Source organism: Sturnira hondurensis, unplaced genomic scaffold (assembly GCF_014824575.4).
Source record: "Sturnira hondurensis isolate 20B ecotype Veracruz unplaced genomic scaffold, ASM1482457v3 Scaffold0005279, whole genome shotgun sequence".
Taxonomy (NCBI): domain Eukaryota; kingdom Metazoa; phylum Chordata; class Mammalia; order Chiroptera; family Phyllostomidae; genus Sturnira; species Sturnira hondurensis.
In genome coordinates, this window is record NW_028077910.1 from 17,963,025 (window position 1) to 17,977,189 (window position 14,165).

General features: G+C 37.6%; 1 protein-coding gene across 4 annotated transcripts in view; it reads right to left on the reverse strand.

Annotated features, from left to right (window-relative positions):
• Positions 1-585: 585 nt before the first annotated feature.
• Positions 586-14,165, reverse strand: part of MME (membrane metalloendopeptidase) — an 88,995-nt gene continuing 75,415 nt past the window's right edge. For 3 of the 4 annotated variants that reach the window (XM_037046694.1, XM_037046693.1, XM_037046695.1), the window contains exons 18-23: positions 13,757-13,876; positions 11,426-11,559; positions 11,250-11,315; positions 8,305-8,400; positions 7,881-7,957; positions 586-1,813 (exon numbers count right to left, since the gene is read on the reverse strand). In XM_037046694.1, coding sequence (XP_036902589.1) covers positions 1,714-1,813; positions 7,881-7,957; positions 8,305-8,400; positions 11,250-11,315; positions 11,426-11,559; positions 13,757-13,876 — 593 coding nt within the window. In that variant the 3' untranslated portion in view covers positions 586-1,713. The remainder of the gene's footprint in view (positions 1,814-7,880; positions 7,958-8,304; positions 8,401-11,249; positions 11,316-11,425; positions 11,560-13,756; positions 13,877-14,165) is intronic. The other variant, XM_037046692.1, reaches the window with a different exon arrangement.

Genomic DNA, 14,165 nt, shown 5'->3' on the forward strand with positions numbered 1-14,165 from the left:
GTAATTCTATTTACATACAGGACAAAGGCAGGCAAAACTTATGGGTGACACTTAGAAGTGAGGGCAGTCGATGTCCCGGAGGAGTTAAGTGATGTCTGGGAGAAGGGGTTTCCAGGTAGCTGGCGATGTTTTGTTTCTTACAGGTGCTGGTTACAGGGCTGAGTTCAGTTGGAGAAAGTTCACCGAACTGTACACTTGTGCTTTATGAAATGTTTGTATATATGTTGTATTTCACTGGCATTTGTTTAAAAAGGTAAATGGGCATTTTTCAAGAAGCAGAACACCAATAAACAAAAAAACACAACATCCTCACATTCATGTTTTGTTGGGAAAAGGAAAGATTTGGGAAGCGCATCTCTTTTGTCAATTACTAATCAAGTAACGAAATGAACTAAAGTAGTGAACAGGACAGGACAAGAGAAGAACATAAAAGCCTCAGAAGATCAGCTCCTCTCAGGGACTACATGGCCTCCTTCTAGAACTCTATGCAAGCTAGAATTTTAGGAGCAGGTCTACTGGAGATGGAGGCGCAAACGTCTATTCAAAAATGCACTTTCCAAAGCGAGGAGGCTGGTACAACAACCATAGTGAGTAATGGGCTCACAATTTTAATTTATTATCAAAATATTTCCATCATGTGACAAATCTGAAAAGATAAGGAGATGCAGAGCTACATAGATGCAGTTTTGCCCTTTATTATAGCCACCTTAGGGACAGGTTTAATTCTGGAAATCCTGCTTGTAAACCACAAGTCTCGTGTATCTTCAGACAACTGTCCAATGGCAATTTTAACCCAAAGTTTGTACATAAAGCTTGTCATCAATATGATTTATAAGTTTAAAAAGTCTCTAATGTTCTTCTGTACATCACTTTACAGACCTTCGTTCATTAACTATTTATCTCAGTCTGAAACTTCAATACTCAATGATTAATAATAATAATTACTTAGTCATAAATGTAGTTAACAATTAAATATAAAAATTATTATTTATACATTACTACAAATCTCTTAAAAAGACCAAGTTTTGTGAGAGGGAGAGAACAAGAAATCGCTTAAAAAATTGCAGGGAGCCTTAAGAATCTTAATATCAGTCCAGACAGGTACCACAAAAAAGAGTTTTAGACACTGATTTTAGCCTGAGGGGCTCAAATGAATGGCCGCAGAATGAATGACTGATGACTAGAAATGTGAGTTTGAAAGTATGTAAGTCCCAAGGCCCCAATACGTAGAAGAATTCTTTGGAAGAGATTGGAAGGGGCATAGACGTTGCGAATCAAAGTACGAGTAAGTACTTCAACAACGTGTTTTCAACGCACGTCGCTGATGCACTTTTGCTGCCAACTGTCTTCTTCAACCTCTTCCTTCTCCCTCGGAGTAGAAACCCTGCTCTGTATAATGGTTAGCACTGTTTTCAAAAGACCGCATGGAAACTGGCAGCACATATGAGAAACAGAAGCGAACGGTAATTCTATCTTGAGAGATTAAGCATTATTTATACAGTGAGAAATGACTGACTTGATAGACATTAGACACCCTCCTCCCTCCACTCCTGTTTCCAAAATAACCTAACTTCATTTTTATTGTGATGCTCTTGTCTCTGTTGACTATCCCCATGTAATAACAGTGACCTCTGCGGCCACTCTCTTGGACAGAGTCCCCAGTGCTGTGCTGTTGACAAGTCTGGCCAAGGGCTGCACCACTTCATCTGAAGATCACCAGACTCGGCATTTCTTTTCGGGATTCATGTAGGTATTCTTGGGGCAACGAAAAGCTTCTGAAAACTCAAGGGAGTTCTGCAAAGTCCCAATAATCCTGTGAAACAAACAGAAGTCACCATCAGCATGGGACACTCACGCCCACGGCACGTGGGAGTGCCGCAGCAGTTCCCTGTATAGGCCAAGTGAGCGAACTGGGAATTTACAGTTAAAAAAAAAAAAGAACTCATAGGATGAGCCCATTCTTCTCATTGACAGATTGTTCATTTTTGTTTATTTATTTTTAAAAGACTTAATTTTTTTAGAGAGAGAGAGAGAAGGGAAGGGAGAAGAAAGAGAGGGAAAGAAACACCAATGTGTGGTTGACTCTTGCGTGCTCCCTACTAGGGACCTGGCCTGCAACCCAGGCATGTGCCCTGACTGGGAATCGAACCGGCGACCCTTTGGTTTGCAATCTGGCACTCAGTCCACTGAGCCACATCAGCCAGAGCTAATTAATATATTTTTTAAATGAAAAGGTAACAAAGTATAAGACTTAACACAACAGATTGTTAAAGACTGTTGGTATGGCTTAAATTCTGGTTATGAATTGTATTTATTTAGCCTCTCTGTGCCTCAGTTTCCTTTTCTGTAAAATGCATATAATAATAGTACCTACATCTTAAGGTTATTATGGATAGTTAATTTATAAACATTCTGTACATGGTTGTAAAATAAATGCATAATTCATGTTTGGAATTGCAGTTAAGATAAGTAGAATTTAGTCAAGGAATAAAATTACAAAATTTCATGATATCCTGAAAGAGCTCACATAGTAACTTAAATATAATAGACTCTAAATAGTATTTGTTGATTTGACTTACTAGGGAAGACAACAAATATTTTCTTTTTTTCCAAAAGAGTTCCATAAATATTGGAAGTTGGATCCAGCCTGAATAACTGGAAAGGGCTGACAGAAAAAAGCCACGACTCAAAACAAGAAAGTCTTCACAAAACATCAGGAGGAGTTAGCCATGCGATAGCACTCAACCTAATGCACACTCTGCTCTCCATCTCCAACTCACCTCCTCTCTTGGCAGCCAAAGGCTTCACTTACTTTGGTTTTGAATAATCCGGTCAACAACGTACTTGGGCCTTATTTACTTTCCCAGGAGTCTAGTTGTTGCTCAGCTGTTTATCACATTAAATCTTTGGATGGATGATATAAATATTCTACTTCAAAAAGTAGAATTATTATTAAAATAATAATAATTATTATTAAAGTAATAATAATTATTATTAAAGTATATTATTATATTATTAATAAAAATAAATCCTTTCTTTTAGAAAGAGTGGAATGAGTGGAAACATATTTCATTAGAATTATTTCTTAAAGTGGTTTACTTGAAAATTTTACTTCGTTACATACATTTTATTGAACGGCTGCTTTTTATTCCCATGACAAATAATCACTTATGTTAAAAACATCTATTGGTAGAGGGAGGGGGAGGTGGAATTGGAAGAAGGCAGTCAAAAAGGTACAAACAGTTATGGATGTTAGGTGAAGCTATTATAATCATTTCATAATATATGTAAGTCAAACAATCACACCATATGCCTTAAACTTATATAGTGAAGTATGTCAGTTATTTCCCAATAAAACTGGAAAACATAAAAACCAAAAAAAAAATCTAAGAGTTCTGGGGTTGAACATCATGTGACCAAAAATGGACTTTTTAATCCTATAATTTATCTGACTACTCCTGTCTGCAGTTAACTCGATTTTTAAATGAGCTTTTTGCAATGAATTGGTCTTCTGACAACCTATGGTTAGTTCTTTTAAAGGAATANGTTGCCTTTTTGTGCATCCCCTGCTGGTAGTTAGCCTGCAAGGAACCGGTTTGCAACCCAGGCATGTGCCCTGACTGGGAATCGAACCGCGATCGTCTGGTTTGCAGGCCCGCGCTCAATCCACTGAGCTACGCCAGCCAGGGCCCAAAAATGGACTTTTTAATCCTATAATTTATCTGACTACTCCTGTCTGCAGTTAACTCAATTTTTAAATGAGCTTTTTGCAATGAATTGGTCTTCTGACAACCTATGGTTAGTTCTTTTAAAGGAATAACTTGGCTACAAGGTTAACTAATGAGTAAACTATCCAGTCTTTACCATTAACTAATGTTCATGATTCTTTTAAAGTAAGGTCACATTGACCAGCGTACGTTTTATTATAAATTGATAAACAAATAAATGCCTAAATAGAGTTCTAAGTAAGGGCTAAAGATTTAATAACTGCTAATGGGAATTCTACCAGGCTCACCAAAGTCCACACTAATATTTACAAAATATGAGAAGCCAATGCTAATATTTATAATGGAAAAAACATCAGTATTTCAAAGAGGGTTTAACTTACGCATGCTAAATCATGGAATTGTAAGGAAAAAATAGCTAGATTACTTGAAAATGTCTGCATAAAACACTGGAAATAGTATTCTTTCAAAGGTATTCGAAATTAAGCCTTGGAAAGTGCTCTTTTTTCTGACTGGAGAAATAATATCAAACAATGTATGCATCTAAATTAGTAACATTACGATTTAGGTAGTATACACACAGGTATCATTTTGTCTCTTTATATTTACTTTAAAAAGTTACCACACCCTCCTATGTTATGTGGAAATATTATATCTAAATAACTTTATCAACACATTTATAGATTATGTAGTAAATATTATCATAACAACCAGTCCCTGAAGTGACTGAAAGAAGTCATGAAATTGCAAATTGAATTTCTAGAATATCAAGGGGAAATGTTTTTGTTTTCAATACTAATATTTTAGGAGCTCATTTTAATGTACATAAAAACTTAGTTAGAAAATTCAAAAAATTCTAGCTTAGATCTAACAAACGGTTTTACATATTCAGCTTTATATCAAGTATAACTTGCCTTTTCTTTTTCATACTGCATGAAAATACAAAAACTGCTTCTATTTCACAAATTTCTACCTAAACCACTGTATACAATTTTTCAATAGCAAACTCAATGCCTCTCAATTTTCAAAGCTCTTTAAAAAACATGTTTTACTTTGTACAGCCAGGAAATAGCCTGCTTCCAAAACTAAACCCAACCTCAGCCATTTGCCAAGGAAATCCCTTTACCCCCAGAGAAAATAATTTCCTTAACAAAAGGTTGGCATTCCATTTACCCTTTAAAAACATCAACACATACTTCTCTTATTATGAATGAAAATTAGTCAGAGAGACATTTTTTTTGGTCGGAACAAAGAAAATGAAAGTTGCAAATAATTTTACATACTTATACTAAATGCATATTTTTACAAATACAAAATGCTACAATTAATTATAATAAAATTATTTTGGGTTTATAAATCCGTGGTAGAAAACAGTTGTATATTTACCTACATGTCTCTTAACCCGTCACGGGTTATTAACATTCGGAACTACTCAGACATAAGAAATGAACACCAAGAAGCCCCTGACTGTCAGCTAACACGGAAGGAGTGTTGCAAAGTCCACATATACCTTATTTATAGGAATCCATACTCTGTTTTTCCCTTCCGTATTTAGAAGAAATCCTAGTAGCAATTTTAAAACACAAATATGGAATAGGCACTTCAGGAACACTAACATTAATCCTCCTAGCAACTCTCATAATAATTTAATCCTCATTTTATATATGACGAAACTGAGATGCAGGGGTCAAGTAAAAATCTGTAAATGGCAGGGCCATGGTTGGCATCCAAGTGTTTCTTTTTGGGGAAAGGAATTTTAGGTTTCTTTCTTTCTTTTTCTTTTTTCTTTGCTTCCCCCGCCCTTATTATTGAATTCAAGTGTTTTTTACTTGAAAGCTTGTGGTCATTTATTACCATACAAATGTAAGGATATGTTTTCTGAGCTAATGAGATGGGAAGAAGGGGACAGCCAAAAGCAGGCCATGGAGTAACAGGAAAGAGAATTAGGAGCAAAACAAACAAACAGAAAAACTCTAGTGTACGGCCATACCGCCCTGAATGTGCCTGATCTCGTCTGAAAAACTCTAACAAAAAGCCAGAATAAAAAGTCAGGGAGCATCATCACTAGCGATGCTTTATTTTTAGTGTAGAAATAATAGCGCCCCACACTCTAGCTGTTGAGGATTTCCCTAAACTAATAAACAGTAACACCATAACTATTAGTCATAACAAAAAAAAGGTTAGGTTTTGTTCAGGATATCATATTAATAAGGCAGAAAGGTAGAAAATGTGTTTTAAATAGAGAAGCTTTAATCCAGTGGTTAAGATAAAAAATGTTCATACTAAAGAGACAAGTTTAAATTATTAAGAAATTAATTAATTTGCAACCCGCCTTCTCTGAGGACACCAGATGTACCAGGTATTACAATAATATTACTTACACTCACTCAGGTTTTTAACGCACACTTGCTTTAGTTCACGGGGATATGCAAGGCAGAGCTTTGACAAATTCAGTCATTGTGGTGGTTGGTAGTATGTGTGAGCCTATAATTGCTCTCTACTATCCTCGGAACTGGATTCTTGTATCTTCCACAGACTTCAGTAAGAAAAAAAGACAACTTTAAAAAATTCAAACTGGGCCTTACTGGTGTGGTTCAGTGGGTTGGGCGTCATCCTACAAACCTACATAGAGGGTTGCTGGTTCAATTCCCAGTCAGGGCACACACATGCCTGGGTTGCCGGCCAGGTCCCAGGTTGGGGGCGTGCAAATTAATTGATGTTCCTCTTACACATTTAAGTTTCTCTCCCTTTCTTTCTCCCTCCCATCTGCTCTCTCTAAAAATAAATAAATACAATCTTTTTAAAAACTAAAACTTGCTCTGGCTGGTGTGCTCAATGGACTGAGTGCCAATCTGTGAACCAAAGGGTTGCTGGTTTGATTCCCAGTCAAGGCACATGCCTGGCACAGGCCAGGTCCTCAGTTGGGGGGTGCAAGAGAAGCAACCACATATTGACGTTTCTTTCTCTCTTTCCTTCTCCCTCCTTTCCCCCTCTCTAAAAATCAATAAACATTAAAAAAAAAACTGAATCTAAAAGTTACTTGGATAAACCATAATGTTGATTGATCCAGTGACTTTTTTTGCTTATCACTTTAAAAAGCAATTAATTTGGATAATCTTAGCAAGGCTAAATTTAGCTTGGATTATATACAAAGCAGACATACAATAAACAGCTGTTGAGTGAATGAATTCTGAAAGAAATGTTAAGACAATCACTAAATGATGGTGATGATAATGATGATGACACTACAACAAGATGAGTAAATTCTTTAGTTTTTAAATGTGCTATTTTATTGTTTCATAATTGAATGTGGTTGTTCCCTATGCGTGAATGACCTGGGCTTCATGCTTATTTGGAAAGAGCTTTTCAACTTCAGCCTGTTAATTCTCTCTTGTTTCAAACTCTTTTCCAACCACCTTACAAAAGATTCTATTTGTTTTTCAGACAGTCTTGCTTGAGAAAAGTCGTGTTGATTATACGTGTTACAGTACCTGGGGAAGAGGTCGCATTAGAAAATGAAAATAGATACATAGAGATCTAAGATTTAACATTCAAATCCTGGTTAGAGTGATTCTCTTCCAATCCAATGTTTTCTTAAGTTGTCTGATTTGGAAAGAGCTTTAGAAATCTTCTAACTCAACCTTCCACCACGCAGAACACTCGTCCTTGATGGGTTGTTCGCGGACCTCTTCTTCAAGGTATTCTCTCCTGGAGCTTTGGGCACAAGTTTATTCTGTGCCAGACAACCTGTAATTGCTAGAAAGTTTCCCTTTATGCTGAATAGAAATCTTTCTTTGGGAGAGCTACTCATTGGTCCTAGGCCTACACCTTTCACAGATCCTTAGAAATGTCCTTGTGCCACCTTTAAACAGAGCCACTGTTTGGAGGTGGCATATTTGTTGGACTCCATCAAACACTGAGCTTAGCTCACACTTATTCTGAGGATGAGGGCAGTGAAGGTTATGCCTGTGTAAACACGACACTTAGCCTGACATGTTCTGTTGATTTGACCTGCAACCCTCAAAAGAAAAGAAAACTGAACACTGGATTTCCAAATGCTGTAAAATCAGTTAGAAAAGGCCAATTTCCAAAACTGGAAGTATTGGAGCCAATATTGGAGCCCCCTGGCTGCTGTTCAGGTTCAGACCCACGCACCTGAAATTGCCCGGACTGTGGACATCTGTTTTGATGGAGTTGACTGCATACTCTGGCCTGTAGGTCCCACACCACACCTAGGAATAGAAGTAGAGAAAGGAAACTTTGTGCATAGGTTTAATCGAGGATATTACTTAGTGAGTAGGCTGAGGAAAAAGCAAACTTCCTACTACTCTAAAGATGAAATTGGCGTTCTGAGTTCTTCAGCCACTTACTCTTCGGATAATGTTCAATGATCAGCAACCAGGAATATAAATACCATTAATATAATCTGACCGTCTGTTATACACAATGAAATTTAGTTAAGTCAAATGATCTGCCACAATTAATTAAAATAAGAAACCTCAGCATGGATTATCTAATTTACTATAAAATTATAAATCAAAATGATTTTCACATCTGTCAGTCACGAAGGATATCGTACCTGAGCAAAATTCAAGAAGAATAGTTGTTTGTGGTTTAGGTCAAGTCCAGGAAGCAATTTTTCTTCACCATTCTTTTTAACATAATTTTGATAGGCCTAGGCATTTAAGGAAACAGAAATATGGTGCTTATAACTTCCAAATTTATGTATAAATTATACAAAAGACCACTGAACCAAGTCATTAACTTTTTGTATTAGAATCACCATAATAATATACTTTGATGTGGCAACCTAGAATGCGCTCACAAATGCTTTGAAAAGAACAGCATACTGATTAAAAATGACAAGAACCCAACACATGTCAAATGAGCAATAAATGCCAGTTAAATGAATGAATGAGTTAAATAAGTAATGAGACACTTTTGTAAATGGTTTTCTATTGATAGGTAGACCAGTCCAACTAGTTGGAAGAATGGATTACCAAGGGAGTCTGTAATTACTGTATTTAGCTTAGTTACTACTCTTAGCAAAATGCGCTCATATCAGATGTTGAGTGATTTTTGCCAAACGTCCCTTAAGCTCCCTTAGAGGCCTAATATCCCATGATTCTGAAAATAAGGATGAGCAATTATTTTGGCTCCTTTGAAGACAGGGCAAAATAAAGCGAACCATAGTTACATCAGAAAAAAAAAAGAAATTTAGGTTACTTGAATGTCAAAAAAATGTTTTCAAGTTTTAAAGATTCATGGACACTATTGAAAAATACAGGTTTTCTCTACTTAAATATACTTAAGAAAAGGACTGATGACAAATATTCTGAGATGTCACTTCCAATGTAATACAAAGGAATGTGATTAATTAGATAAGCAGAAGTTATATTTCATTTCTTTGTGCTTGCCATGACCATAGATTTATTCCCTATAAAGATTCTGAGGAAATGGGGAATATTTGAGCCTGTTCCCTCTTAAAGAGTTCACAGTCTAGTAGGAAACAGGGCATTAGATTTTATGATTTTATATATAATAAAAGATTTGCACAAATATAATTTGCTTCATTATAATTCTATACTTACTCTAGATGAGGATCTCCAAAGAAGTACCATTATCCCAGATTTTGGCTGGATTTTTAAAGCAGTGATTCTTAACAGGGCTGTATGTTAGAACCTGGGAGTTTTAAGAGTGCCAATGTCTTCCTCTTCCAGGCAAGATAAAGTGACAGGGACTGGTTAAGTAACCATCCCACTAAAATAGCCAAATGACTGACAACATATGTAAAAGAATGGCTTGCCTGACGCTGGGCAAAAGGAGAGTGATCTCTGGGAGGCAGTAAAGAAAAAGATGAGCCCTATGACTGCCCCAGTTTATTGCCTTGGGCCTTTGCAGGCCACACTGTAGAGAAGGGAAACTCAATCAGAGTCCGAGGGACTCCTAGAGTTGAGGCCAAAAAGTTCAGGGACACCCAGGTCTGGGCACTGAAGAAAAGAAAGCTGCACAGATAGAGGATCTCAAAAGATCAGATGGCATGCTCCAGTATTCAGCTGAGTATGTGAGTGTGCATATGAGCAAGATACCTGGGACCTGTGAAGGAACCTCAGCCAAGGATTAGAGATAAAAATGTCTGGTACGCACACCCAACAACAATGCAAGACCTCAAGGTTCACGCAGTAGGGTCTTGCATCAGCCATGGAGAATGATTGCCTTCACTCTGAGCACTTTCCTAGTCCCACCCCATCAAGCTGTAAAAGCAAGACCCCAAAGGACCAAACCATTGCTGAGGAATTTTTCTGTGTCTTGCAGGAAAGCTCAAAAATATTTATAGGAAAACGAAAATATCCAACACCCAAAAAGGTAAAAGGCCCAATGTCTGGCATCCAGTGAAAAAAAAAAGTTACAAAGCTTTCCAAGAAGCCGCAATTTACGGTCTCACAAGACTTGGCGGGGATTCATTCTTTTGGAAACTTTGAAGTCAGCTTAACCTCCCAAGTCTCACTCACACTCTATTCATCTGTCCATGTTCACTGCCAAATCTCAGGCCTCGCTGGTCATCTCTCCCCCATGACTTTGATGCTCCTTTTTCCTGATCCAACTCCTGGGCCTGTCTCCCCCCCTTTAACCCAGAGATTTCTACAGTGAACAAATAATCCTACATCCTCATCCACTCTGTGGAATATTCAATTCATCTTATTATGGGGACACCTTGTCGCCACATCCTCTCAAGTAGACTCGGCTCACTCTCCCACACCTGGCTACCTCAGAGTTGGAAGAAGCCTCAACACTATCCTTACTCCCCATTGTTACTTCCAAGACCGGTATTTGTCCACTCACTGTGAAAATCCCTACCTTTCCTGTGCACATGGCATCTCGGAGAACATTGCCAAACACAGAGTTAAGTCCTCGACAAGCATATGTTGAATGCACAAATTAATGGCAGGCTCACTGAGAATCTAGGGAATGCTGCATGGTAAACTCCTTCGGCTATAACAGCTTGGATGGCTAACAGGCCGCATGCTGAAACCAGATCACCTAGTCCTTCGCTGTATCATCGTAACTGGTTTGCAGTTTAATAATTTACCTGTGGTTTATGCCGATTACGGTTCCCAAATACTACTTCACCTGCTGTGAAAACGGAAGGTCTTGTTCAGTACACTGATCAATGATTCTGAAATAATTCTTTTTATGGGGCCTCTTCTGTGATAAATTTAGTTCGGAAATTATTTCTTAGAAAAAGGTTGCCTCCTCTGTAGACTTGCATATATCCGCTCACTTCTGTTGATAAAACGTTTTGTGTTTCTTCTCCTCAGCTTCTTGCACTCCGCTCAGTCACAACTGGATTGCCCCTGTTGGTTAGCGCATATGCAATTCCCTATCTCCTGGTATTTCCCACTTTCATCTTTTGTGGTTTACATGTTTATTTGTGTGTTTTGCAAATGGCTTTAAATGAATAATGAAATATGATCAATTTCAACACTCCAACCACTAAAATGGGAAGAAAATATTACTACTCACTCTGTATGCTTGGCCAATACCTCCGTTATCAGCAATGTTTTCTCCCAGTGTGTTAATTCCATTGAGCTGTTAAAAAAAATAGACCCTTAACTGTATTCTGATGGTTAAGAAAACCTCAATAATTCACTCTAGATTGGACATATTGGAAACTTTTCAAGAGAATGCCGATGACATACGTGCTGCCCGCCTGCTAGGTCCCAGGAGAAGTTTCCGTACTGGTACACCATGCATTGGGATTGCTCTTTAAAATTGTTTGCAGACTCTTGTGACCACCAGTCAACGAGATCTCCATCTTTGTTAAAATTTCTGCCTGTAATACATTTATTCCAGTAAAATGAGAACTCGTTACATCAAGAATTACAGTAAGATATTTTTAATTCGAAGTGCAGGAACTGAAATACCACGGCATGAAAGAACATGAAGGTGAACGGAAAATGAGAGGAACTGTTATCCTTTCTCATGCAGAGCTGCTGGAACCTGGACTGCCAGGGTTTTCTTTGCTGATGGGCCTTAGTGTTCATTCAGACAGTTCACCTACTTGGCTCCTACGATCTCACCTGCGGCCACCAGATACACACTCCTGAAATAATGCCTTGTTTCTATTGATTTTCGCCTGAACCAAGTCTGTTTAACGTGAGATTTTGAAATTTTAAAAGATCAATATTTTTTGTTCTGGCATTCATTTCATATCTCAAACCCTCATGACATGTTGGGGACTCAGTTTCCCTCTGCTTCAAGCACAAAGCAAAGGTGACCTTTCCTCCCGGAGCTTTCCTGATGACCCTAAATACTAGGTTCACCCAAAAGCTCATTACATTTACATTTTTCCTGTAAATAAAATATACATTTTTCATTTTCACCAGTAACTTTATTGATTTAGATATTTTGAGTATGTTTGCTATCTCTTGCTATTGGCTTCTAGTGGGTCGGGATCAAGGGTGCTGCTAAACATCTTCCAATGCATAAGACAGTCCCATAGCAAAGAATTATTTGGCCAAAATGTCAATAGTACCAAGAAACTTCACCAACCAGTTGTGACACATTGGATCAGTCATAACACCTTCTCCATACACTGCACAAATCTTTCATGTTTCAGTTATGTTTTTACCTTTCTTGAAATACCATATTTTTTTGGATCATAAGACACACCTAGGTTTTAGAGGAGGAAAATAGTAAAAAAATTTTTGAAGCAAAAAATGTGGTAAAATATTTAATAACATAAATGACATAATATTTCACCAATGTAAATGTAAACAGAATTCAACAGCAGCATTAACAACCATTATTCCTCCCAAATTGGGGGTGAGAGGGGTGTGTCTTATAGTCCAAGAAATACTACGTGTTTTCTTCCACTTTCAATACTAAAATGGCTGCACAAAAATTCACCAATTTTTTAAATGCATGCTAATATGACAGCCTAAAATCTAAAAAAATTGTTTTGAATAAAGTTAAAGACAACTAAGCACTACTACAGCCATCATAGAGAAAAAATGTGATGGACTTTTTGGCCAAACCAACACATTGGTTTTTTCCTTTTTTGAGCTATAATAGCCTTTATATATGTCATATGTCTCGACACTGAACTTTATCATCTTTTTAATAGTCATCTATGATGTAGTGAGTATGAAAAGGGCTATGAAGACAAACTACCTGAACGCACATTCTGGCCCCACCAATCCCGCTTTGTAATTTGTGTATTTTGTGTGTCCCTACTTTTTCTTTTCATTAAAAAAATGGAGGTAGTGTTAGTACCCACCTGTGAAGACTATTGTATAGTTACTTGGGTTAACAGACACTTAGTAAGTCCTTTCCAAAGTTGGACCTGCTTCCCTTTCTTTCTCTAGATCTCTGAAGGTCAAGTTAAGGCTGAATTATTTCCTCTTTTTGTTATCTTCCTATTTTCTTTCTTCTGACAAACCCATCTTTGTCACAACTTCAACTATCAGCTCTTTACTGTCTCCTGCCTTTATTTCTTCTCCTCTCAATTTCATTGAAATGTGAACTCTATTTTACCAATCAAAATTTTATTATTCAGTATATAAACTGATAGATTTTAAGTGACCACTGTTAGCAAGGCCTTAAACTAGTGGGGAGGGGGGTAAAGGAAGAAGTCACACACCACAGACAGTTTAAGACTCTTATGGCTTATGGGCATCTTACTGTTTCATTTTTTATATCTGACTTTAAGACATGGACCCTGCCCCATAAAAGGCTAGGGAACTATGACATAAAAAGTTGTGAAATAAGTCCAAATATTATCATTAGTGTTTTCTCATTGTGAATATTTGCTTTATTTCACCAGAGAGTGAAGTACACACTGCTTACCTCAGGACTCGAAAGTTCTGATCTCTTTAAGCAACAATTTAAAGGAAACACTAAACACGTGGTGGTTATCAGGCCAATGATACCTGGATGGTTAATGCATTTTCGTATTGATGAGTTATAATAACTCTTAACCAGGTGTATGAGGCTATATCTTAGTCACAGGAATGCCAAGTGCACTTTACCATTGTCATCGAAGCCGTGGGTAATTTCGTGTCCTATGACCATGCCGATGCCCCCGTAGTTCAGTGACTTGGACTGCTTGGCGCTGAAGAAGGGGGGCTGCAGAATGCCAGCCGGGAAGACTACAAGAAAAGGTGAGGCAGGGTTACGTGTGGCATTTCTGGGGGACAGGAGGCCTGGGGCTAGCTTCCTGCCTGCAAAGATGTTTTCCTGTGTACCCATTTCACTTATTTATACACAACAATCTTTTGTGATAGAAACAAATGCAGGCCTTTTGTTACTGGTAGCAACGAAGAGTTTATCTCGGAGCCACACCATTCATCTGTAATTTATAAACACAGTTCACTGGACAATCTTGAGTAAGATTGTTTTTGCTATCAGGAGTCTAGAGCAAGGCAGAAATTATCATTC